This window comes from Arvicola amphibius, chromosome 4, assembly GCF_903992535.2.
Source record: "Arvicola amphibius chromosome 4, mArvAmp1.2, whole genome shotgun sequence".
In the NCBI taxonomy this organism is placed as follows: domain Eukaryota; kingdom Metazoa; phylum Chordata; class Mammalia; order Rodentia; family Cricetidae; genus Arvicola; species Arvicola amphibius.
This window is the reverse complement of record NC_052050.1, coordinates 89,482,639-89,510,340: the sequence shown is the minus strand read 5'-3', so window position 1 is coordinate 89,510,340 and position 27,702 is coordinate 89,482,639. Positions and strand designations below refer to the sequence as shown.

The window sequence follows — 27,702 nt, the reverse complement described above, 5'->3', positions numbered from 1 at the left end:
CCTGGTAGAGTGGGACTTTGACATGCCAGCCTCTTGGCACCTGCTCTGAGTTCAGCAGAATTCTTGTGACCACCCCCCTCACTCAGCTATGGCTGCATATCCTGCCTGCTAAACCAACAGCTTTGTATCTTACAAATTTATGTTTAAATTTTTTTATTTATTAATCTTGTGTGTATGGTGGTGAGAACATGAGCATACCATAGCACACATATGGAGATCAGAGGACAACTTGGGGGAGTCAGTTCTCTCCTTCTACCACGTAGGTTCTTTTTTGTTTTGTTTTTGTTTTTTATTTTGTTTTGTTTTCAAGATGGGGGTCTCTCTGCACAGCCTTGGCTGTTCTGGAACTCGATCTATAAGCCAGGCTGGCCTCGGACTTACAGAGATCCATCTGTCTCTGCCTCCCGAGTGATGGGATTAAAGGCGTGCACCACCATTGCCCAGCTTAGCACATGGATTCTAAAGATCAAGTTCAGGCTGTCAGGTTTTGTGGTACCTCAGTAACTGAGCCATCTGGCTGGTCCCAGATTTGTGCCTTTTTCAAGACACTTTACTATTACTCAGTGAGCAACTCCCAAGGAAGTGGCAGTTCACTTAACAGTAGAGTTCTGTACATTCCTACCCCACTCCAGGCACTGTTTTTAGGTGCCACAGAGGCTTAAGTCATCACCCAACTGCTGTCAGAGGTTCGTGTACTCAAGTGGGGACTGGAGGCAGGGAGGTGGGTTCAGTGGGTGGCAGCCTGAGTTAGACCCAGAACCTTTTAAAAGGTGGAAAGGGAGGACCAGCTCCACAAAGCTGACCTCGGACCTCCACAAATGTGCCATGGTATGTGTACCCATACTCACAAAATAACAAAGTTGAATTGTTTTTAAATTAAACACACCTTTAATCCCCAACACTTACAGGCAGAGGCTGGCAGATCTCTCTGAGTTCCAGGCCAGTCAGAGCTACTTAACTGAGACCCTGCTTCAAAGAAAACAAATAAAAAGGTAGGAGAATGAATAAGTAATTAATGTGAAGAGCAACCCAGAATTCACACATACACACATATTACTAATACAAACAAACAAACTGCCCTCATAGATTCTAAACATTCCCTTGAGGGGATGTGGTCCAGCAATTTGGCTAGGTTGGCCAGCCAGGAGCTTCAGGAACCTATCTTTGCCACCCTACCCCACACCCCAATTCTGGAATTACAGGCACATGCTGCCATAACTGGCTTTTTATGTGAGTTTTCAGGATCCAAATTCAGGCCTCATGACTGTGTAGCAGGCACTTTACCGACAGAGTCGTCTCCTCAGTCCTGGGGGACATTTTGTCACTGGGGGAAAGACACCACTACTATATTCAGGACTATTCTGAAGCATGAGGGATATGCTGATGTCCACAATCAGTCAAATGCCTGGCTAGGCTGCCTATCTCATCTCCACACAGGGTCTTACTATGTAGCCCAGGCTGGCCTTGAACGCTCCCTTCTCCTACCCCAATGACAGGCTCAAGCCCTACTCTAGCCAACACGACCACCTGTGCACTACAATCTGATAACTGATTTCATCACCAATCACCCTTTTTTCTTTGTGAACTATTTTGTTTTGTTTGTTTTGGTTTTTGAGACAGGGTTTCTCTGTGTAGCCCTGGCTGTCCTGAAACTCACTCTGTAGACAAGGCTAGTCTAAAACTTAGGGATCCTCCTTCCTCTGCCTCCCAAATGCTGGAATTAAAAATGTGTTACATTACACCTGGCTCTTTAGGAACTGTTTTGCAGATATGTATCTAGGCACATTTAAAGTCAGTGCACAATGTATCACTTGAATTTTGTTTCTTTTTCAACACAATAAATGAGTTTCTACAAAGTACTGTCTGGGAGCAGCTCTGGGCCTGGTGGAACTGAGGGCCATGTCTGTAGGTCTTAGCCTGAAGCTGAGGTCCTGAGACTCCCAAATCCCATCCTTCCACTGCTGGTCTATGTCTAGCCTTTCAGGATGACTGAGGATAAATGGAAGCAGGGAGGGGCAAGCACATGTCAGCTCTAGGCTTGGAGATATGAAAGCAGTTTCAGGAGGCCAGCCAAATAGAACGTCAAAATTACCTGGTTGCTTACTCAGTAGTTCCTCAAAGGGTTACTTCATATATGAATTTGGGCAAGAGCAGTAGAGAGGAAGTGATGATAAAAACAAGTCACTAGTTGGGCAGAGTAGTGTAGCCTGTAATCCCAGCACTCAGGAGGCAGAGACAAGATCTCAGTGAGTTCAAGGCCACCCTGGTCCACAAAGCAAGTTCCACAAAGCAAAACAAAAAAAGAGAAACTTTAGTCCCACAACCATAAGAACCCAATTCTGCTAATAACCCATTGAGCAAGGAAATGAAACCTTTTCCAGAGCTTAGCCAACAATGCTAGCTGCCAACACCCTGTTTTTTGGTTTGTTGGTTAGTTTTGTTTTTTGTTTTGAAGTCTGCCTGCCTCTGCCTCCAGAGTGCTGGGGTTAAAGGTGTGCACCACCATCCATTTATTGTGTTTTGTTTTCTGTTTTTTTTTTTTTTTTGGTAGTAATGCTAGGGATTAAATCCTGGGTCTCCCACATGTTCAATAACTATTTCCCCACCAAGGCACACTCAGTTCCCTGTCCGCACACTGACGTCAGCTCAGGGAATAGCCCTAGTATGACCTCCAGCTCTGTAAGGTAGTGCTACAGCAGTGAGAGAGCTAGGGCTGCGTGAAAGTTACAGACCATCCACCTCAGCACTGTGCTTTATACTCAAACTGGATACAAACTAAAACCCTACAGACTCAGGGAATGGTTAAATAATATAAACTGTCTCCATAGGATAGAAACTGTTCTCTGGCTGTTGCACAGAAACAGGCATCCACCCATGAGCAAGGCTGAAATGAAGCAGGAAGAGGAATTATCCCTTAAGCAGGACAAGTACATTGGGAAACTATTTGCTGATAAACACATGAATGACCTGTAATCCTGTACTTCTCTGACAGAAACCCACACCCATGTTCACCAAGCTCATATGTGAATTCTACTTTTACTTTTTAAGATTGTTTGTATGTGGTAATGTGCACACAAGTGTTAGTGCACTCAGCAGCCAGAGGCATTGGCTCCCCTGGACCTGGAGTTATAGGAGGTTGTGAGTCACTTAAGAATTCCCTGGAAGAGCGGTACACACCCCTAACAGGTAAATTATCTCTCCAGTCCATTTATAAAAAATTGTAAAGGAGAACTCCTTAGAAGAATTCAAATGTGGGAACTATCCAAACCCTCATTGTCTACAGAAGAGACAGTCTTGCTCCAGTATTCACACAGAATGCCACGCAGTAGAAAAAAGGATACCACATACAGTAGTAACATGGGAGAATCTTAATGAGATGGAAAAGGGACAGACACAAAGAATATACAATGTGACTCATTTATATATTTTTGTTTAAATCTAGAAAACAAAAACTAGTCTACAGTAAGGTCAAGACTGACCAGCAGTTGCTAGGGTTAGAGGCTGGGGTTGGTCAACATGCGGCTGCACACGGTTCTGGTCTGTCAACATTCAAAGAAATCCCAATTTTTATGTATGTAAATTTGCCTCAATGAAGCTGAGTAGGAGATAAAGAGACTGACAGTGTCAGATGCTGGAGCAGGGCTTACACGCACCACTATTGAGAACATCTTGTGCCAGACTGCAAAGAGTCACTGGTGTCTTTAAAATGGCCCACCTGCAACCCCAAACAATACACACTGTATTTACCCGAGAGAACCAAACAGACCCACAAAAGGGCTTGTGTATTGTGGCTGTGTTTAATACCTCTTAATTCAGAACGAAAAATAACCCAGATGTCTAGAGCAGAAAAACAGATAAACGAGTTGATTCTCTCACATAAACACTACTACTAGGGACAGGAGCTCCTGCGCTGTGCCACGATAGGATCAGAAAGTAAATGATCAAACACTGGGGAGTCTGAGGCAGGAGGGCTGTAAGTGGGGCCAACCTACCTACATAATAAAATCCTGTGATTTTCTTTCTTTATTGGGGGAGGGGATGTTAATGCCATTTGTGGCATTCTGGAGCAAGAAAAAAGCCTGTAGTGACCAGCAAGAATGGAGCAGTAACTAACCTCACATGGGCAACAGAGAACTTTCTGGGGTACAAACACTGTATCTTGATAAGGGGAATGGCTACCCAGATATCTACATCTGTAATAGCTTTCTCAGAAGTGGTTCTCAACCTTCCTACTGTGCAAACCTTTAATACAATTCCTCATGTTCTCATGACCCCCAACAACAAAATTTTTGTTGCTACTTCAATACCTAATTTTGCTACTGTTATAAATCATAATACAAATATTTTGAGACAGATTTGTTAGAGGTCACAACCCATAGGTTGCCCTAGAGCCAGACTCCCAAGATGAGTACATTTTATTATATATAAACTAACTATATCAATAAAATCAAATTAAGAGCTGGATCTGGTGGGCATGCCTTTAATCTCAGTACTCAGAAACAGAGGTCAATGGAACTCTTGAGTTTGAATACCAACATAGTGAGTTCCAGGCCAGCCAGGGCTACACAATGAGACTCTATCTCAACAAACAAAAAGAAAAAAGAGGGCAGGTGCTAGTGACGCCTGCACGCCTTTAATCCCAGCACGTGGGAGGCAGAAGCAGGCGGATTTTTGTGAGTGCTAGGCCAGCCTGGTCTACAGAGCCAGTTCCAGAATAGGCTCCAAAAGCTACACAGAGAAACCCTGTCTTGAAAACTCAAAAATAAAAAAAGAGAGAAGGGGGTTGGGGGAAGGAAAAGAGGAAAAGCAGGGAGGAGAAAGAAAAACCAAATTCCAAATTTTTTTGGTTTTGTTTTTGGAGACAGGGTTTCTCTGTAACTTTGGAGCCTGTCCTGGAACTAGCTCTTGTAGACCAGGTTGGCCTCAAACTCAGAGATGCACCTGCCTCTGTCTCCCGAGTGCTGGGATTAAAGGTGTGCACCACCACTGCCCGGCCATATCAAAATATTTTAAAACCATAGCCAGACGTGGAGTTGGACGCTTTTAATCCAGACTTAGGAGGCAGAGGCAGGCAGATCTCTGAGTTCAAAATCAGCCTGTTCTACAAAGCAGGTTACAGGACAGCCAGGGCTGTCACACAGAAAAACCTTGTCTCAAAAAACCAAAATAATAATAATAATGATGATGATGATGATACTGATAATAATAATAAAATAAACCCATGCAGGATATTGATCTGCCTTTTGATTAGTAGTCTCCTTTCAAATGAGAAGACTGAATTGCCTACAAGATGGGCCAGAATGCAGAGCAGAAACAGAGGGAGAACTTGGGATCTGATCTGCTGGCAAAGTTTAGCTATCGATGGAGGAACCTGGCATACTATGGAAATGTGCCACTCTGCTCATGATGCACCTAACAGATATCCCTAGAAACAGTGACATTCGCATCTGCTGTCATGGCAAACCAATGCTTGAGGAAGATGTTAATAGGCACAGTAGTGCCTTCTATACTGATATGCCAATGCCAAACAGAGGAAGGAATGCCAGGGGAGTTGTACACAGGGATCTTGCAGTGTCCAAGTGTTTACTTACTGTCCCAGAACCCACATCAAACCAGATCTCTTCTGTCTACTAAAAGCAAGCACTCTCAGCATGGAAATCTCAGTGAAATACAGAACAGTCAAAAACCATGACCACTGTAGCACCAAAACTCGGAGTCAGCCTGGAGAGATGGCTTAGGGGTTGAGAGCACTGGCTGCTCTTCCAGAGATCCTAAGTTCAATTCCCAGCAACCACATGGTGGCGCACGACCATCTGTAATAAGATTTGGTGCCTTCTTCTGGCCTGCAGGCATACATGCTGACAAAACTCTGTATACATAATAAAAAAAAAAAACTTTCAAAAAAATTAAAAAAAAAAATCTGGAGTGGCCGGGCGGTGGTGGCGCACGCCTTTAATCCCAGCACTTGGGAGGCAGAGGCAGGCGGATCTCTGAGTTCGAGGTCATCCTGGTCTACAAGAGCTAGTTCCAGGACAGGCTCTAGAAACCACAGGGAAACCCTGTCTCGAAAAACCAAAAAAAAAAAAAATCCGGAGTCATCATTAACTTTTCATGTGTTTCATTACACTTCATCTGATATCTATAAAATGTAAGTCACAATCAGCCCACTATATCTATGAGTTCTACATCCATGGCTTTAACAACTGCAAACAAAGTCTTAAAAGAAAATTTACAGGGAGGTAGTGGTGGCTCACGCCTGTTGTCCCAGCAGAGGCAGGCAAATCTCTGACTTCAAGGCCAGCATGGTCTACTGTGTGAGTTCCAGGATAGCCAGGGTTACACAGAGAAACCCTGTTTTAAAAAAAAAAGAAGAAAAGAAAAAGAAAAAAAAGAGGGGACTGGAGAGATGGCTCAGCGGTTAAGAGCATTGCCTGCTCTTCCAAAAGTCCTGAGTTCAATTCCCAGCAACCACATGGTGGCTCACAACCATCTGTAATGAGGTCTGGTGCCCTCTTCTGGCCTGCAGGAATACATGTAGACAAAATACTGTATACATGATAGATAGATAGATGGATAGATGGATGGATAGATAGATAGATAGATAGATAAGAAAAAAGAAAAGGAAATGGTTTTTTTTTTTTTTTTTTTTTTTTGGTTTTTCAAGATAGGGTTTCTCTGCAGCTTTAGAGCCTGTCCTGGAACTAGCTCTTGTAGACCAGGCTGGTCTCGAACTCACAGAGATCCGTCTGCCTCTGCCTCCCAAGTGCTGGGATTAAAGGCGTGCGCCACCACCGCCCGGCTTAAGGAAATGTATTTTACTGAACACATGCAGATTTTTTTTGAGAAGCTGTTTTTTGTTTTTTTTTTTGTTTGTTTGCTTTTTAAAGACAGGATCTCACTGTGTAGTTCTGGCTGGCCTGGTCTTGATATGGAGACCAGTCTGGCCTCAAACTCACAGAGATCCGCCTGCCTCTCCTGAGTGTAGCTGGCTCAGGCTTTTTAAGGTTCATCACTGTAAGTGTTTCGCATGTAGGTCTGTCTGTGTACTAGGTTTGTGCAGTCCTGTGGAGGTCAGAAGAGTGTTGGGTTTTCTGAAGCTATAGTTACAGATAGTTGTGAGTCACCATGTGGACCCTCTGCAAGAGCAACAGGTGCTGTTAACTGCAGAGCCATCTCCCCAGCCCTCATGTTCAGACACATTACTATTGTGTGAGAGTATGTATATGACTATGTGGGGGGCGGGGAGGCACGCCACACGTTTCTGGAGGTCAGAGAGCAGCTCTGAGGAACAGTCAGCTGTCTCTTTCCACTTTCACAAGGACTCTAGGACTGAACTCAGGACATAGACTTGCACAACAAGCACCACTACCTGCTGAGTCCTCTTGCCAGTCCATGACATTTTTAATATCAGTATTCCTTCAACAATATCGATCATTTACTTTGTCCTCGGTTTTTAAGTCCTCCACAACTCATTTAAAGGAGGGTGTGCAGTGCTAAACACAAGTGCTGTACCTTTTTTCTTTCTAGCTTTCTGTTTTGTATTTTGAGGCAGGGTTTCTGTATGTAGCCTTAACTTTCCTGGAACTCATTTTTGTAGACTAGGCTGGCCTTGAACTCTGAGATCTGCCTGCCTCTGCCTCCCAAGTGCTGGTGTGTGCCACCATGTCTGGCTTCTTTTTTGTTTTTGAGACAAAGTGTCTCTTATGTATCCCCAGCTATCCTGGAACTTTCTATATAAAATCTGGCCTAAAACTCAGAGCTCTACCTGCTTCTGCCTCCTGAGAGATGGGATTCATGGGCCAGTACTCCTGGCTGGGTACCAGTATACATAAAGGACTTGGGTATCTATGAATCTGGATATAAGAGATCTAAGGACACCCACAGATGATTGCATTTCCCCTCACTTAACAAGATATTGGGGATATCCCTGTTTCTTTTTTCTTTTCTTTTTTTTTTGGTTTTTCGAGACAGGGTTTCTTTGTGGCTTTGGAGCTTGTCCTGGAACTAGCTCTTATAGACCAGGCTACCTCTGCCTCCCGAGTGCTGGGATTAAAAGCGTGCACCACCACCGCCCGGCTAATATCCCTGTTTCAATAAAATTCATTAAATGTTCCTTTAAATAAGAACATTTGCCAGGTGGTGGAGGTGCACACCTACAATCCCAGAACTGGAGAGGCAAAAGCAGGTGGATTTCTGTGAGTTCGAGGCCAGCCTGGTCTACAAAGAGTTCTAGAATGTTACACAGAGAAACTGTCTCAAAAACAAATAAACAAACAAAGAACATTCAAAGGTTGTATAGTTCACCCAATGAACATAAGCACATCAAGTTTCCATTGAGACATTCAGGCAATTTGTCTTTCACTTTTATTTATAAAAACAGTCTTGGTTCCCTCTATTGTAACTAGCATTTTCGTAGAACAGAGTCCTAATTACTTGGCCAGAGAGAAGGATTTCTGGGAGGCTGCTGACACACTCCTTTAGAAGGAGTACACCCACACACCTCGAGCTCTGTGAGTCACCAGCTGCAGTCTCTGGAGAGCTTTATGGGTAAGCACACCCTTCTGCTGAGTTCAGGGCTCAACCTCCGTCTACCCTTTTCCATTAGCGTCTCCTCTCTGCACACTGTACATGTGGCCCTGGACAGCTGCCCTGGAACTTCAAGGACCAGGCTGCCCTAGCAGAGGAAGCTGCTGTGGGGGCCAGCACAGGTCTGAGACATACCTGAGTGTACATGAACTCTGATATGGGCTCCTAAGAGTTCCAGGACCTTTTCACTGTGTGGGGGAGCCTGTGTAATAAAGCTGGGAATTTATTGTAAACTACAGATGGGGCAGAATGCAAAATGCTCTTCCTACAAGATGGACTTCCAGGAAGCATGGCATAAACTATGGTAAGGGAATGCCTTGGCGTACCCACATTATCTCTGTGGGAAACGCAAAGGCCTGGGAGGACTATCCTTGGCTCTTTTCACATGACCAAAGAGGATAAGACATAACACAGCTGCACCCCTCACTGTACCTGTCTTTGCTTAAGTTAACTGTACATGTCACCTCATGTTTTGCTTGTTTTGATAAGAAAAATGAGAAATGTTTTGTTTGCACTACTCTTAAAAGTCTAGAGTTCCCTGGTTCATATGCAGGTCTTTGGAATATATCTTTTGATTCTTGAGATTTAGCCTCACTGGCTACAAGGTGGTTCTACAACCGAGTTAAAACACTTTAGCTAATGAGCAGACTTACTTTCCCCTATTGCAGCTAATTTGATGACTTTAATAAGAAGCCTACACAATGTTTTCATGTTAAATCATAAAAGATAACTTCAAAGTGGGCTGTTTTCTAGCACAGTTTTCCTTCCTTCCTTCCTTTTTTTTTTTGAGAAAAGGTCTCATTTTGTGACCTTGACTAGCCCAATACTCACTATAAAGACCAGAGACTCTGCCCGCTGAGTGCTGGAATTAAAGGCATGTGCCGCGAACTGTGACAGTACACATCTTTAATCTCAGCACTTGGAGGGCAGAAGCAGGTGAATCTCAGTTCCAGGTTAGTTCTGACACACAGTGAGACACTGTCTCAAAATAGAACAAAGCAAAGCAAACAACATCAACAAAATTTCAAACACAACTGTAGTGATTTCCAAGGTTCCAAATGGCTGGTTTTGATTTCCAACACCCATAAAAGACAGTTCATAACCATCTGTAACTCCAGTTCTAGGGGATCCAACACCCTCTTCTGGCCTTCACTGCATAAATGTGGTGCACAGACATACATTCATATGAAACACCCATACACATGAAATAAAAGTAAAGTTTAAAAATATTTTCTTTTAAAGGCATGCATCGCCGAGAATAGTGGTGTAGGCCTTTAATCCTAGTACTAGGGAGGCATAGGCAGGCAGGTCTTGGTGAGTTTAAGGCCAACCTGGTCTACTTAATAAGTTCCAGAACATCCAGAGCTAAATAGTGAGACCTGTCTTTAGAAAAAAAAAAAAACAAAAAAAATCCACAAAAAACACATGCCACCTATGTACACATATCATTAGGTAACATATGAATATGGAAAGAAAAGTCAAATTTTGTGTTAAGCCTAGTGATACACACTTGTAACCGCAGTACTAGGGAGATTGAGGCAGGACTACTGTGATTTCAAGGTCAACCTAGGCTACACTGTAACTCTAAGGCCAGCCTGGCCTACATAACAAGATCATGCCTGTAAAACAACAAAGTTTTCAATGACATGAGTTGAGTTTTGTTGTTTGTATTATGCGTGTGGGTACGGCCACACAAAGTCAGAAGCACTGGATGCTCTGGAGCTGGAGTAACGTGCACTTGAGAGCTGCCTGAAGTGGGTGCTAGGAGCAGAAGAAAAGGCCTAATTCCTGAGCCAGCTCTCCGTCTCAAGGTTCTGTGAGTTTCAAAGCCAAACACACGTGGGAGCTGCTATCTCTGTCTCTCATGTGAGCAGTAAGCAAATATTCATTAAACCATGAGAATTTTAAAGAAAGGCAAAAGTTTCAACTCCAACAGCAGGGAGAGAGCTAAGTGGAGGAGAGCAGACCGTGAGCTGGGTGCTCCCCGAGGGCCCTTCCCACAAAGCCTCAAGGTCGAGAAATGATGCAAACTTTTCACTGGAGTCACAGCCTTGTGCTCACACAGACAACGCCCTGGGTATTACTCACTTGCTCCTGATGAACTGAGTTGACTACCTGTGCAATAAACTTAGGCACCAAAGTCCTTCCAAAAGGTCCAATGGAACAACTTCTTAAACTCGAGATAGACAGAGCTCACCTACGCTTTGTACGCCACATTTGCTGTTATGATAGTAGTATTTTGTAAAGATTCCCTACGTAATAAGATTCATCTAAGAAAGTAGCATAAATAAGCGAGCTGTAGTTGAACATGTCCATAACTCCAGCACTTGTGATGTGGAAACAGGATCAAGAGTTCAAGGCCAGCTCTTCTCACTGCCCCCCCTTTTGCGTGTGCACACGTGCCCTCCTCTCTCCCTCTCTCTCCCTCTCTCCTTTAATAAAGCTTTATGTCTAAAAAAAAAAAAAAAAAGAGTTCAAGGCCAACCTGGGTAGTGGTGGCACAGGCCTTTAATGCCAGCACTTGAGAGGCAGAAGCAGGTGGATCTCTGAGTTTGAGGCCAGTCTGATCCACAAAGCTAGTTCCAAGACAGCCAGGGCTGTCACACAGACAAACTCTGTCTTGAAAAACAACAAAAACAAAAAAGAGTTCAAGGCCATTCTTTTTTTTTTTTTTAAATGAGGGTGTTTTTTTTCCAAGTATTTATTTATTATGTATACAATTTTCTGTCTGTGTGTATGTCTGCAGGCCAGAAGAGGGCACCAGACCCCATTACAGATGGCTGTGAGCCACCATGTGGTTGCTGGGAATTGAACTCAGGACCTTTGGAAGAGCAGGCAATGCTCTTAACCCCTGAGCCATCTCTCCAGCCCCTCAAGGCCATTCTTAAATGTGGAGACTTGAGGCCAGCAGCCTGGGTTACAAGAAACCCTGTAAAAGGCATAATGCTTATCCCCATGAAAAAAGAGCCAGCATGTACTTAAAGTATCAACTGCACCAAAAGCAGGGGATGCTCAGGCACTCAGGACACAGTCCAGAACTGCTCAAAGACGCGCAACAAGCAGGGCGCCATGTGAACATCACCAGGAAGACAGTAGTGAGGGAGGAGATGGGGCAGCAACAGAAGGCCACCACTTCACCACTGAGAAGGTAAAGGAACATGGTTGGCACCCACTGATACAACAGTTCCTACAGGGTGGGAAATCAGTGGGTACAGGAGACATCTTCCAACTGTCAGGGTCCTATTCCATCTGTTCCCAGAGCTTATGGCCCTGACAAGTGGTACAGCAGATCTCAACCTAAAGATGCTACAGGGACATAAGGACTCACAGCATAGGCAAGTCTGCTGACTCACACTCCTCGAGCAAAGTAGTGGCATGGGGCAGGACAGAGCAGGCAGCCTGGGCAGTGACCTAGCTTCCTTGGTCACACTCCACTCCTTAAGCAGTGACTTTCTGAATCTAAAGAAGAGAGTCTGGGCCACCCTGAAAGATGTCACTGCACCTGCAACTTGTTCACGTGGGTTTATTTATTTTGTTTTTCGAGACAGGGTTTTTCACTGTATAGCCCTGGCTGTCCTGGAACTCGCTCTGTAGACCAGGCCAGCCTCAAACTCACAGAGATCCACCTGCCTCTGCCTCCCAAATGATGGGATTAAAGGTGTGCGCCACCACTGCTCAGCTTCACACAGGTTTCAAGTGTCTTGAATCCTGAGGCATTTACCCTATTAACTACCTAAAAGGTTAAGAGACAACACTTTTGTCTAAGGACAATGGAAAGATGTCTGTCTACAAGTACCAAGTAACGTACAACAGTGTGAACATCTGGAAGGAAGCAGGTCCACTTCAGTAATAGCATCCAACCTAACCCGCCCCCACACACCCCACTCCTGAGCAGAAGCAGCAGCCTGGCCTCTATGCACACAAACACATGGTTATCAATCATATGGCTTAGTTCTTCCTCCAAAGCTGACATTAAACTTACCAGCCCAGCACTTGGCTGTCAACTCTTTGAAATAGTTCATAAACTATGCGGTCACCTGTCCCATTCCAGTACTCAGTTCGAGCCTCTGCTCTTTTTCAGTTGCTGGGATGAATATCCCTTTCAGGACAGAGATGTCCTTCATCAAGGTTAGTTACAGGCATGTGTCATCATGCAAAGATCTAAGTTTGTACAGTTTGGCTTCAGGACAACCTCCACTGGAGACACAGGATCAACTCTGGTGAAGCACAGCCCTTTCTGCAGCTCACATCCTCCTGGCACAGCAGCGATGGCATACATTGGTTATAAGTCCATCTCTCCTCCCTCACTGCCGTCTGGGGGCTTGGCCATATCACTTCTCACCTAACACTTCTTTTTATTTTATTTATTTTATGTGTATGAATGTTTTGCCTGCATGTATGTATGTGCACCACCTGCACACTTAGTGCCCTCAGGTCAGATCCCCTGGGACTGGAGTTACAGATGCCTGAACCACCATGTGGGAGCTGGGAATCAAACCAAGATTCTCTGCAAGAACAAGTGTTCTGTTCGTAACTGCTAAGCCATCTCTCCAGTGTGCACCCCCCCCCCCCATTTTTAAATGTCTGGCATCTAGACAGGCAGGCGGTATTTTGCTACAAATCGTCTAGTGTAACCCACTGTCTTCCTGTTCAGACCCTCCCTTCTCCACTATTCCCATCCTCTCTACTTTCTGAAGGACAAGCGTCCACAGATAAACTCTGCATTTGATATTCTGACCATAGCAAAAGAGTCACACACTGGTGGATGTGAGAGTCACCTGTCCTTACCAGATCCGCTGATGACTAGGACACCTCCTCTACCCCTTAAGTTCAAAATCTGAGCCTACCTTATTCATTTACCATCACTGATACAAGGACTCAGAGAGTCTGGTTTTCCATCTATCTCCTGCCATAGCACGGTCCCCTAGCTGCAGGTCTTGGGCCAGCCAGCCCCTCTCTCTGTGGATGCTCTGCTTCCCATCACCTTCTCACTGCTGATCCCCAACACCTGCTTTACAGGCTGGTGGCCTTCCTTCTTGTCTTCAACTTTCTCTCAGCCAGCATGCTAAATGCTGAAGATATTTCCTGCACTCCTAGACAGCAAAGATGATGAAACTCTGGCCAATGTACAGCTCCACAGCTTCCCATTCAATATGTCCTAGTTTTGGGCTGAGTGAGGGCAGCTTTGCAGGGATCAAGCAATTTTATACCTTTCCAGCTTCAATCTTCAAAAAGAACAGGAGGCAAAAGGACCTGCCAAGGCTAGTTCCTTCCCTTCGTGTCCTTTCCGCCCACTTAACTCACTGAAACTGTTTCCTTCCTGAAACGCTGTTAAATTTAGATCACCTCCAAGCCACAAACAATCACACTGATGGAAAAGATGACATTATATCTGCAACATAACAATCTCAAGTGTGACCACACAATACTACCAGAAAGCGGATGGGTCTTGCTGTGTACTTGCTATTTGTGCATTCATTTGGTCCTGCTTATGACAATGCTAAGGAGCAACAAAAAACAAATATTCTAGTAAGATGTGATCATCTTAGCACTCAGGAGAGACAGGAGGATCACTTCAAGTTCAAGGCCAGCCTGGGCTACATAGTGAGACCCTGTTTCAGAAACAAAAAAAATTCAATAAAAGCCAACTGTCTCTAATCTGCTCTGCCTTGCTCCCTGAATTCCCAGCCTACAGCCGGATGCATTGTAAGATATCCACAAATTTATGGCTGAACAAATGAATGAAATGACGAGCTTGAGGTGGAGGTGCATGCGCTGTAAGAAAAAGGGACCTAGTTACAGCAAACAAAAGGCCACCAACCCGCCATGAGGTGACCTACATGCTCAGGGCAGAATTTGCCAGGCGCAGTGATGGTGTACACAAGCACAATGAGAAGGTCTAGACTATTCTCATGGTGGATGACAGTATGCTTCTCTGGGAATGGAGCAAGCAAGTCACCACTTGCAGGCCTGTGACAAATTATAATGGCCTGTCAAGAAGTGACAACTCTCAGTAAGGATGATGTGGCTTCCCAGACAATAGCTGGGTCAGGTAGGATCTGGGACAGGCCTTCCAAGGCGTGGATCTCAAAGTGTGCAGAAGCAGTGGCTGTCTGGCAACCCAGGCACAATGAAGGGAAAGAGAAGAAAACCAGAAAGTGCACTGCCTCACTGTTTGAGGTCTGCCCAGCTCCCTGTCAATGAAGACTAGGAAAGAGCCAACCAGGAACCCAGGGACGATACCACCCAGGAAACAGTCTGTGCTCCTGAAAGCCTCATCTATAAAATGGGAATCATGGTCCTGAAGATCAAATGATGAACAGAGCCACCCTCAGCAGCATGCCTGACACAAACCACACACTGGAGGCATTAGCTGTTATACCAGTGACTGTTCCTATTCCTCCTGGGACAACAGTCTGCCAGAAAATCTGGCATCTAACATAGGGAAGGCAGACAACCCCCACTCCAGTAAGTTACCCCAAAGAATCTACAGTAAAATCTAGAACAAAGTGTCTGGTCTTGCACAGAGAAGAGAAAGGTCTGTGAGAGGTTACTGTAGTAACAACGTGAACCAGCACCAAGAAACAGTCAGCATAAGGAAGCTGTACACAGGCTGTTCATTCGCTAGGAAATACACATTTAGGTCAGGCACAGTGGATTTGTAATTCTAGCACAAGGGAGGCAGAGGCAGGAGGACAGCAAGTACAAAGCCAGCTTGAGGTATTTAGCAAGACCCTGTCTCAAAAACAGACAACTAAAAAAGAAAAAGAGGTCTATGCAAGCTTCATGCAAGAGCTAGAGATGAAGCAAATGGGTGACACATGGAGTATATGAGTGTTTTAAGTTTCCCCTTGAGCAGGGCTGGAAGGTTGTCTCAGCAGTACCCGTTGCTCTTAAGAAGAACCTGGATTTAATTCCCAGCACCCATGTGGTGGCTCACAACTATCTATAACAACAGTCCCAAGACCTCCATGTCCTCTTTTGGCTTCATAGGCAATAGGCATACACATGACACACAGACATACATGTAGGCAAAACATTCATGTGGTGCCTGCTGCTTAAGCCTGACCTGAGTTCAATCCCCAAAACCCACATAAAGGTGGGAGAGAGAAACAACTCCCAAAAGCTGTCTTTTTTTTCTTCTTATTTTATTTTGGTATCTTTGAGACATTATATAGCTCTGGCTGTCCTGAATTCATTACGTAAACTAGGCTGGCCTTGAACTCACAGAGATCTGCCTGCCTCTGCCTCCTAAGTGCTGAGATTAAAGGTATGTATCACCATGTCTGGCCAAAAGCTTTATTTTGACCTCCACATGAGTATCATAGCATGTACAGTTCAGTACACAAACATACACACACTAATAATAATAATAATAAAACATTTAAAATTTCCCTTGAAGTTGGGTCGTGGTAGCGCACACCTTTAATCCCAGTACTTGGGAGGCAGAGACAGGTGGATTTCTGTGAGTTTGAGGCCAGCCTGGTCTACAGCGCGAGTTCCAGGAAGGCTTCAAAGCTACACAAAGAAACCTTGACTCAGAAAACCAAAAACCAAACAAACAAACAAAACATAAATAAATAAAACAAAACCGTTGAACCTGTCACTTAAGAGAAAAAATGGACTTCAACCCAAATGAGAAGAAACATGGAGCCAGGATTAGCAAAAATGTTGCAGGTCTCTGGGTGACTGATGTGAGTCTAGCAGGGACCTCCCAGCATGGTGTGACATAGACACACATTATCCTCACTTGGGGTACATGCATCGTGATTACACAGACATCTCCACAACCATCAAATTCCAACATTCACGGCAAAACCCAATGCTGGTCTGTCCTATAACTTGCTTCCCTCCCGACTCCTGGGCTCAGAGGACAATGGCATCACTCTGGCTTTCTTCTACAAACACTAACTCCCAAAGGAACAGAGAAATGAAATAACATCCATGGCCTCATTAACAGATGTGGATCTTTCAGGCCACGAATATGTAAACCACAGGGGATTTTCCTGAAGGACCTAACACTCAGGAATCTTTGTAGGAGCTAGGGCAAAATGTAGTTGTCTTAACTGAGGATGTTCAAGCTCGTAACACAAACAAGGACAATCTTGTATGCTGTAGCAATAATGTTTCCTGGGCTGCTCAAGGGTAAATACCCAGTTGGCTGACTTGAGGCCAACACGGACCTATCATTCCAGGGCCATACATGAGAACAGCAGAAACAGCTCACAGAACACATGGCCTCCCCTTCATGTCTTCTCCCATAACTGAGAATCCACAATGCCTTTGCTATGGATGCCCAGGGGATGCTCTCTGAAAAACATCCGTCCTGTTCCATCTAGAAGAGAAGAGACTGTTCTAGAGTCACTGCTGCACCTTCAAAGCCCCAGTGTTTCCAACTCCATAAATATCGGTATCACCAGACCTGGAGGCTCCTGCAGATGCTAGGCATGTGCTCACAGTATCATAATGTCAGTTTCAGGTGCCAGTGCTAATTAAAAAAAAAAGCTGTTTTGATGACTCACATGTTTGTGAAGTCAGAGAGAGAGCAATGTTCACACCTGAGGAACAAGCTAGACGAGATGTTAAGACTGTGATCAAGATGAAGTTCAGTGGCCAATATCGAGCAGCAGTCCCCTTCCCAGATAGGGCCCACCCTACCTCTAATCAAAAAAGCCCTGTACCTTGGGGGAAAAAAGGCTAGAATATACAACCTGAGGATTTTTTTTTTTAATATTTATTTATTATGTATACAGCATTTCTTCCATGTATGTCTGCAGGCCAGAAGAGGGCACCAGACCCCATTACAGATGGTTGTGAGCCACCATATGGTTGCTGGGAATTGAACTCAGGACCTTTGGAAGAGCAGGCAATGCTCTTAACCTCTGAGCCATCTCTCCAGCCCCAACCTGAGGATTTTTTTAAAATTATTTTGTACTTATTTATATTTTATATGCACTGGTGTCTTTCCTGTATGTATGTCTATGAAAGGGTGTCAGATGTTGGAGTTACAGACAGTGTGGGTGCTAGGAATTGAACCCAAGTCCTCTGAAAGAGCAGCCTGTTCTCTCAATCACTGAGTCACCTCTCCAGCCCCCATACTAAAGATTTTGTTGTTGTTACTGTTTTTGTTTTTTCGAGACAGGATTCTTCTGTGTAACAGTCCTGGCTTTCCTGGAACTCACTTTGTAGACCAGGCTGGCCTTGAACTCACAAAGATCCACCTGCATCTGCCCCACAAGTGCTGGGATTAAAGGCATGCGCTACCACTGCCTGGCCTGAAGATTTTTGTTTTGTTTTATTTTTTGAGACAGCGTTTCTCTGTGTAGCCCTGATTATCCTAGAACTCACTCTGTAGACCAGGCCAACCTCAAACTCACAGAGATCCGCCTGCCTCTGCCCGACAAGTGCTGGGATTAAAGGTGTGCACCACCACTGCACAGCCTGAAGACTTAATAATGAGGAGGAAAATGAAACATTCATCTATCCTCTAAGAGAAGCAGAAGTCCAGCTCTTTCAACAGCAAACACACTGTGCTCAATCTCCAGAACCAACTACTTTATTGCTTCCAAACGACTCTTCTGTGAAGAGGCCCAAAGGTTCCCAGATCCACCAACTTCACTCAGTGAAGAATGTTCCCTGGGTCAGGGACCCAAGGCTCCCAGCACAAAGAGCTGGTATCTGTGCTATCTGCATTTCAACCCGACACAAGAAACATGCTGCTACAGCTGAGCACCCTTCCCTCTCTGCTGCACACTGCAGGAGTCACACTAGGACCTGCTAATGGGCCCTGGCCTCATAGCTTGTACAGCGTAAAGGCATTTGGTGAATGGCAGCCCTCAGTCTCACATCTCTATACTCTTTATGTGGTACTCGCCCCACTTCAGTTAGCACTGTCACAGGAAATAGGGCAATACACAGAGGAGATGGGGAAAGAGGGTCCAACTGGAGTTTGTGTGTACGTACAGTTGAAACTGGTGGTGCTAGACAGAAATGGAGAGTCAGCTGTGGCCCCCTGCCCCAAAGCGCTTCTGAAGGCAAGCCCATCCCTTTCCACACTTCCCTGCTGGAAAGGCAGCCCTAAAGCCGCTCTGAGCAGGACTATCACCCTGAGACATCCAGTTGAATGCCAGTCAAGGTGGCCTGGCTGGTGCAGAGGTCCATTGGCATGCGCCAGAAAATAAAACCATGGCTCTTCCTTTCCTGCCCTCGATGTCTGTCTGCTGTAGATGGAGGACGACAGCAGGAGCATGGGGAGGAGGTACAGAGCAGATTCAACACTGCTACTCAGAAGGAAGGGTCCTCCACTGAAGTCCTGATGCTCATCACCCTGGACAAGTCCTAAGTCCAAAGAGTGGGAGATGCCTTGCTCACACGCTCAACTGTTATTTACCAAACAGCCAGGGCTTGGAGAACTAACAAGACCCCAGAGAACGAGGTAAGGAGGCAGAGAAAAGGGACCCAGGAAGAGATCAGGAAGGTAAAACGCACCCAGTGATATAAGAACGGAAGGCCCATTGGACACTAATTCCTCCGGAGTCAGCAGCCCCAGTAGCCTGTGATCCAGTCCCACCCACTGTTAACTACAATTTTACCTTAAATACCCAAATTAAGAGACAAGCTCAGGCAAGTGCCAATGATGCAATCTACCTTGTGTATTTTTTGTCATGCACCCGGAAGTTAACAAGAATCACATCGCGCCGATGTATTTTCTCCCCGCACAGGGTGCGGTGTCTCTGAGCGTTTGCTAAGGGGCAGTGCGGTGAGGACCGGGCCCATCGAGCGGTATCTGCTGCACGGCCCATTCCAGGCCCCAGGAGACTCCAAAGATTTGCCGCTGAGACCTCTTACCTGCCAGCCGCCGTCACCCCGGCCCGCGCCCACTCTCCGACACATCTCCGGGACAGGACCGGAGGGGACCGCAGGGACACGCGCAGAGGCCGCCCGCGCCAGGCCGCTCCCGCCCCGCGCGCCCACCGTCAAACCGGGCCTACCGTTACTGTAGGCGTATGGGGACTCGGCTGCGCCGTCCTGGAGACTCTCCAGGATCTCGCCCTTGCCCACGTCGCTGTCGCCCACCAGCAGGAACTTGAGCAGGTAATCGTAGCTCTTCACTGGGCTGCCCTGGGTGCCCATCCTCCCGCCCGCCGCACCGCGGCCCACGGCGCCGCCGCCAGACCTGCGGGCGAAGGCTGGTGAGCGGCCTTGCGGTCTCCACGCTAATGCTCCCGCCCACTGGCCACCGCCCCCAGTGCACCCGCCCCAGTGCCGCCAGCTTCACCTAAGCCTCCCAGCCGCCGCCGCCCGCCGCTTCCCGCACAGCCCCGCGCAGCCCCGCAGCCCCGCCCCCGGATGCGCAGCCGCCATTGGCCACCCTCCGCCGGCCCTCCCCGGACCATTGGCCTGACAGCCTGACCGTCACGGTCGCCCCGCCCCCACGTCTCCCACACACACACACACACACACACACACACACACACAGTGCCTCTGAGCACCCGGTCGCCCCGCCCTACCCATTAGCCACTACTATTGGTCTCCTGCCACCCTCTTTCCCACCACTGTTGGTCTATACCCTTGTCCGTCAACGTAGTCCCCTCCCCGCCGCTTGGTACACAGTGTTGCGGTGGCTGGCTATTCCCCGCCTCCTCACTGTGACCATTGGTCACTTCCTCCTGACTTTCCTGAATCATTGGTCGCCTTGCACGTCCGTCTGCCCTACTGCTTCCTGCAGACTACCTCAGAGCCGTCGCGGCCGGGTTCACGGACCTGCAACACCCTGGCCTCCCGCCCCCTCGCCATCACTATTGGCTACTGCTGCTAAGGCATTTGTGCAGTCTCCTATCGATCATAACCTTCTAGGTCCACCCCTTTCTTCATTCTCGCCAATCAAGAGTCAAACATTGCACAAGTCTACCCTTCCCCCTTCGTGGACAAGCCGCAGGATAGCGATAGCTGCTGCCTAAGGCGACATGGCTGACGCGGAAGGGCCAGGCTATCTATCAAACGGCGGTGGCTGCTCTCACAGACCCCAAAAGGAAAGAAGCGCGACCTGGATGTACAACCTCGGGCTCGCTTTCCCCGGGGGCAGGGCGGGGGCGAGGCTCTCTCCCAGTGGGCTGTTCTAGGAGGTGGGACTTCCTCCTGGCTGGGGGAGTGGGCGGAGCCGCCGCCGAGTGTTTAGGCCGTCGCCGGACTGCTGAAGTCCTCTTCTGAGCCGCGTTGGCCCTGCTGGCTCCCAGGGTGGGCAACCCGCCGCAGGTGCACTTCGTCGGCCAGTTCTAAGACTGGAGGGCCACGGACAGCGTTCTTCATGAGTGCATTCTCAAGCCTTGTCATCAATTGCAAGAAACTCAGAAAGTAAACACAGATTAGGGCCAACGCGCTTGCGATGTAAGCCTGAAGATAGATAGGAGTTCGCTTTCTCTCCTGTGGCTTTTCATCTGTAATTTACCCCACCCCTCACCCCGGCTCTTATTGTAAGAAAGGAAGTCAGAATTTGTCCAGAAGTTCGGGGGCTAGCTAGCCTTGAATAAGCAGCAAGCGATGGATCAGGAGAAACCCTGTTTTTTTTTTAATATTTATTTATTATGTATACAGTATTCTGTCTGTGTGTCTGCCTGCAGGCCAGAAGAGGGCACCAGACCCCATTACAGATGGTTGTGAGCCATCATGTGGTTGCTGGGAATTGAACTCAGGACCTTTGGAAGAGCAGGCAATGCTCTTAACCTCTGAGCCATCTCTCCAGCCCAGAAACCCTGTTTTAGCAAGGTGGAAAGCCTGAACTGACTTCTGAAAGGTGTCCTCTGACCTCCACACATGCTTGTCTGTGCACTCTTCCTGAACATACGGTTAACAGAGGCTAGACAGAGAGTTGACTCAGCTCGTCAGAGCATTTGATGCTGGTTCAAGTTCCCAACACAGCACAGATGTGAAGACTTAAAGCTGTCTGTAACTCTGGTTTCAGGGTATTTTACACCTTCTGACCTCCACAGGCAGCAGGCACACGCCTGATCACAGACATACACAACAGGCTTTTTCTTTTGGGCCATCAACCAGCTCCCAAACCATGACAGACATATTATTAGTTTTGAATGCTCTACCTTGTTTAGGCACGTTTCTCGCTAGCTCTTTTTATTTAATCTCTTTATCTGCCTTTTGCCACAGGGCTTATTACCTTTCTTCTGTATATCTTACCTTCACTGCTTCTCTGTGGCTGGCATCTGCCTGGCTTCTTGCTCTAGATGTCACCCTCCTTCTCCTCATTCTTATTTTCAGCCTAGGTTTCTCCTACTTATCCTCTTTGCCTTGCAGCCCTGCCTGTCCTTTCTCCTGCCTAGCTATTTATTGGCCTTTCAGTTCTTTATTAGACCAACCAGGTTCCTCAGGCAGACAAGGTGAAACAAATGCAACACATCTTTACATAATTAAACAAACAAAACATATACAAAAAATGTAACACACCTTTGCATAGTTAAAGTAATACTCTCCAGCATAAACAAATGTAGCACATCTTTGCCTACTTAAAATAATATTCCACACACCCTTCACATAAAATACTTTTTGATTTTTATTTATTTATCTATTTATTTATTTATTTATTTATTTATTTAGGTTTTTGGCTGTCCTGGAACTTGATTTGTAGACCAACAGGTTGGCTTCTAACTCAAAGCCTCTGCCTCCTATGTGCTGGGATTAAAGGCCTGTGCCACCACTGCCTGGCTAATAAATCCTTTTTTAAAAAAGGAATGAATCTTGACCAGAGGTGATAGCCAAGCCATTTGATGCTGGAATTCATGAGTCAGAGGCAGCTGAATCTCTGTGAGTATGAGACCAGCCTAGTCTACAGAGTTCCGGGTCAGACAAGGAAACCGTGTCTTAAGAGCTGGGCAGTAGTGGCGCACACCTTTAATCCTAGCACTCCATAGGCAGAGGCAGGCAGATCTCTGTGAGTTCGAGACCAGCCTGGTCTACAAAGCAAGTTTCAAGACATCCAGAGTTGTTACACAGAGAAATCCTGTCTCAAAAAAGAAAAGAGAAAATAAAATAATAAGCTGTGTGTGATGGCACAAATTTATAATCCCGGCTGCTTGGGAAAGGAGACCAAAAGAGATGTTTCCAGCAAAGTTGACTCAGATGCAGCCCTTGAAACTTGGGTGCTTCTTCTTCATATGATGACTGAACAGTCAACACTTTCTGAAATACAAGTCTACAGGAAAAGCCAGGGTGCTACCACAGTGATCAGGAGCCCGTGGAGTACTGAGCATGTCCAGAGCTGACATCTTCCCTGACTGCTGGGAAGGTAAGGAACAGGACCAGGCAAGAACTTCCTCCCCAACAGACTGATTGCCTCTATAGTCCTAGTACTCAGAAGGATGATGCAGAAGGATTGCCATGAGTTCAAGACCAGCTTGGGCCACAAAAACAAAACCTTGGATTTAAAGGATGGTGCTGGAGAGATGGCTGAACTGTTAAGAATGGTTGCTGCACTTGTGTGGGGCTGGAGTTTGGTTCCTAGTACCACATCCCACAGCTCACAACACCTACACCTCCATTGTCAGGGGATCCAATGCCCACTTCTGCCCATCTTGGGTACCCACATTCACATACACATACAATCACACAGACACACATTATTTCTGGAATTATAAATAAACCTTTTTAGATCCTCATGCCAACAATGGCCAAGCTGGGCAAAGCTGAGTTGCCATGTCCGGCGGCCACAGAACAGCAGGTACAGTTTACAGCAGATGCTGAGCCATAGTGGGACAAGCATGTGGAAAAGCCAGGACAGCTACCAGACTCCCACACTAAAACTGTTTCCTTAGCTGTGTGACAACTTCGCTGATTGGTGTTCCCACATTGCACAGAATGGAGGTCAGTAGACAATCCTTCAAGAGAATAGTAAGACACACACACACACACACACACACACACACACCAACTAGGCATGGTGGCTCACACTTCTAATCCCAGTACACTTGGGAGGCTAAAGCAGGAGGAATGTCTCAAGTTCAAGGCCTGGCCTAGAGAAACGCTGCTCAAACATAGACAGACAGACAGATGATGGAGGAGGTTTATCTGTCTGTGTGTTACTTTCATTGGTTAATAAACTGCCTTGGCCCTTTGATAGGACAGAAAATTAGGTAGGCAGAGTAAACAGAACAGAATGCTGGAAAGGAGGGAAGTGAGGCAGTCGCCATGATTCTCCGACCCGAGACAGACGCAGGTTAGGATCTTTCCCGGTAAGCTACCACCTCATGGTGCTACACAGATTATTAGAAATGGGTTAATCAAGATGTGAGAGCTAGCCAATAAGAGGCTAGAGCTAATGGGCCAAGCAGTGTTTAAAAGAATACAATTTGTGTGTTGTTATTTCGGGGCATAAGCTAGCCAGGAGGCCAGGATCCAGGCGGCAGGAACACAGCCTGCTGCTCCTTCTACAGACAGACATAAAGAGGGGTCTTTCTTCTTTTCCCCCAAGGAATTGCTAAACCTAGGCCTTGCCTCCAGCAGCAGGTACCCTTCAAGGCAGCCACACAGTGACCATCTCCCTCCAAAGTTGAAGACATGGCCTTTATGAGCATCTTGACCTGTGGACACTGCCACATGTTTTTTTTTTTTGTTTGTTTGTTTGTTTTAAGATTTATTTATTATGTATACAACATTCTGCCTCCATGTATGCCTGTATGCCAGAAGAGGGCGCCAGATCTCATTACAGATGGTTGTGAGCCACCATGTGGTTGCTGGGAATTGAACTCAGGACCTCTGGAAGAGCAGTCAGTGCTCTTAACCTCTGAGCCATCTCTCCAGCCCTGCCACATGGTTTGATACATTATTCAGAAAAGCTTCTGTGAGAGGCCAGTGGCAGGGAAATAGTAAGAGAGCTCTCCTCACCTGCCTTCAGGGACAGGGTACATGGTTTGATACATTATTCAGAAAAGCTTCTGTGAGAGGCCAGTGGCAGGGAAATAGTAAGAGAGCTCTCCTCACCTGCCTTCAGGGACAGGGTTTCCTGCTATTCTCTTGGTCAGGGTATGTTGGGTGGAGGCTCCTGGGCCCAGGACTGCAGAACCACACTGAGGCCTTCCAGCAGGACTTCTCAGCTCACTTTGTTTTGTTTTGTTTTCTCCCTGAGACAGGGTTTCTCTGTGTAACAACTCAAACTGTCCTGTAACTAGTTCTGTAGGACCAGGCTGGCCTCAAACTCACAGAGATTCACCTGCCTCTGCTTCCGAGTGCTGGAATTAAAGGTGTGCGCCACCACTGCCTGGCTCTCAACTCACACTTAATCTCAAAGGATCCCAGAAGTTCTTACCTGCACCTTTTCTTCAGGCTATATTTTTTTGCCCAGGGGTGGCCATTGGCTGGACTCTGGGTCACAGATTACTAAGAACATCACACCCATGCACAGGTCAACAGGAACCCAGAAAGTCCTGACCTTTGGCTGATGAAGAGTTGAGGACTGAGTCCCTAAAGAACCAGAACCTGCTTCTCAGGGAGATCCTCCCCTGGAGAGTCCACTGTGCCCAGACTTGAGGCCAGCCTATGCTCTGATGGCTCTCACCTCCCTGAACTGGCAGTAATGTCTGTGAGAACCTTTCTTCAGAGATGTAAGCCTTGAAACAGTGATGCTCATCCATGGATGCTGACTCTCTGGAAGGGATGGTGGGGAGAAGCCCAGTCCCCCTTTCCAGAGACTGTACATCACAGACAGCCCATGGCAGGTGAATTCAGGTATTGACTTGACTATATTATAACACTGAGAGAACTGGTTATACTTTATTTTGAGGCTTTCCTTGAGAATATTTCCATAAACAGAGATGGACCTTTGAGTCCGAGTGGACTGAGGCAGGCAGATCACCTTTTTCACAATTTGTGAGGCAGGACTCATATGTAGTAGTAAGACTTAGATGAAGTCATGAGGGTGGCTCCCATGGTGGCATTAGTGGCTTTAGGAGGAGAGCTGAGCTAGCACACATGCTTTTTTTTTTTTTTTTTTGGTTTTTCGAGACAGGGTTTCTCTGCAGCTTTTTTAGAGCCTGTCCTGGAACTAGCTCTTGTAGACCAGGCTGGCCTCGAACTCACAGAGATCCGCCTGCCTCTGCCTCCCGAGTGCTGGGATTAAAGGCGTGCGCCACCACCGCCCGGCTAACATGCTTTGTTCTCAACATGTGATGACTGGTACCACACTATTTTGACAAAAAAGGCCCACAACCAGATGCTACTGACTGTGTGATTGGATTCAGACTCCGGACAAGCCAAATAAACCTCTATCCATAAAGAAACTGGTCTCCTGCATTTTGTTATAATTAGAACAGACTAAGACAAACTTCCCCACCCTGGGGTGGGACCCTAAGTCCTCAGAGAGCTCTGGGAATCATACAGAGACAGACCCTGGGTCCTGCAACCCATGTCCAGGAAGCTCAGAAGTACCCACAAACAATTCGGTTGGGCTGGAAACAGAACTCAGCTGATAGTTTGTCTAGCGCGTGTTATACTCTGGGTTTGCTCCTTAGCACTGCATAAACTGTGTGCTGCAAAACTGTAATCCCAAGAAGTGGAGGCAGGCAGATCAGCAGCCAAGGTCATCCTCGGCTACATAGCCAGCTTGAGACCAGCCTGAGATACATGAGACCCTGTTTCAAAATAGAAGTTTCAATTACTCAGAAGTCCTGGCCTTAGCTTGGCAGCAAGGAGCGGCCCCACAAGCCTCTCATAGTAGACAGATCCAGACACCTGGATGGACAATGCAGTTAGTAGAGAAAGAATGAGGAGGGCAGGCCATTTTTATGTCCCACATATCTGTAGACAAGCTTTTAGTTACACCGGGTAAAGTCAGGCATGGTGACACAAACCTTAATCCCAGTATTTGGAAGACAGACAAATTCATGAGGCTAATTTGATCTACACATCAAGCTCCAGGTCTAGGTAGAGTTAGTTAGTGGATGAAATTTCAATAGTACCCATTCACACAATCAAAAATCTGCATCTTCTAGGAGAGCTGATTTCAAAGCTTTTAGTTACAAAGGAAGAAGGCAGCTTGTGATAGGAACCCTGGCAGTTCCTGGGAACAGCCGCCAGTTTGACAGCATGAGGCACCTGTCTACCAAGGAGATGCCCACAGAGACAACAGTGCTTGTTGTTACAAATGCATGAGCTATATCTGAGAATAATCAGAAAACCTCCACAGACACAGCTCTCTGCAAAAAGCAACTCTTGTGGCTCCAATGCCAGTGTTCTTTCAGCCAGCTCTGGTGCCAGGTCCTGACTGGTCCCCAGAAGGGCAGACAGTCCAGTATTCTGCTGCACAGAATGACAGCTGCCAGGCAAATCTCATGACAGGGCTGCACAAGGGCCAGCTGGGCTGAGCTCAGCACCTTCTCCTAAAGGAGTCCAGGGGTGAAGGGGTGAACACAGGCAGCTAAAGGATGTGTCAGGGTGGCCAGGCAGTGGGGAAAGGATGCATACACAGGAAACGGCCACCTGTGTGCAGATGGACTCCAAAGGGTTACAAAGCAGCCCAGGTCCAAGGCAAGACAGCTGTGGGGCCTACCTAAAGTGTGACCTTCAGTATTGCAGATGACAGACACCACTTTCAGTGAGCTCTGGATGGGCGCATAACTACACAGGGCCCTTTGACACTTCCCAGCTGGCCTCTACTGCTCCTTTGTGGAGCTCCAGGCTAGGAAGTAGAGGCTTCCTCTGCATAACCAGGCCTGGAGTCATCTAAAGACTGCATGCAGATGGTAATATTAGTTTATATTGGGTGTTGGTGGTGCACGCCTTTAATCCCAGCACTCAGGAGGCAGAGGCAGGCAAATGTTTTAGTTTGAGGTCAGCCTGGTCTACACAGCGAGTTCTGGGACAACCAGTGCTACATAGAGAAACTTTGTCAGTCCAGGTCAGTACTCTGCCATGTATGGAATTCACATACTCAGAGCTCAAAGTAGACACCCTGCATCCCCCCATACCCCTTTTCCACTGGACTGTATGCCTGCCCCTGGAACCAGGGTGAGGCTATAGCCAGAAGCCCTGAGGCCCTAGGTTTGTTCATCTATCTAAGATGTCTTCAAGGGCTTAGGGCTGCACAGACACTCAGCAGTCATTGGAGAAATCTCG

General features: G+C 46.7%; 1 protein-coding gene across 2 annotated transcripts in view; it reads right to left on the bottom strand.

The window, feature by feature from the left end:
* Positions 1-19,917, bottom strand: part of Rab40c (RAB40C, member RAS oncogene family) — a 39,281-nt gene extending 19,364 nt beyond the window's left edge. For both annotated transcript variants that reach the window (XM_038328716.1, XM_038328717.1), the window contains exons 1-2: positions 19,865-19,917; positions 19,578-19,762 (exon numbers count right to left, since the gene is read on the bottom strand). In XM_038328716.1, the coding sequence (XP_038184644.1) occupies positions 19,578-19,719 (142 nt within the window). In that variant the 5' untranslated portion in view covers positions 19,720-19,762; positions 19,865-19,917. The remainder of the gene's footprint in view (positions 1-19,577; positions 19,763-19,864) is intronic.
* Positions 19,918-27,702: the final 7,785 nt, after the last annotated feature.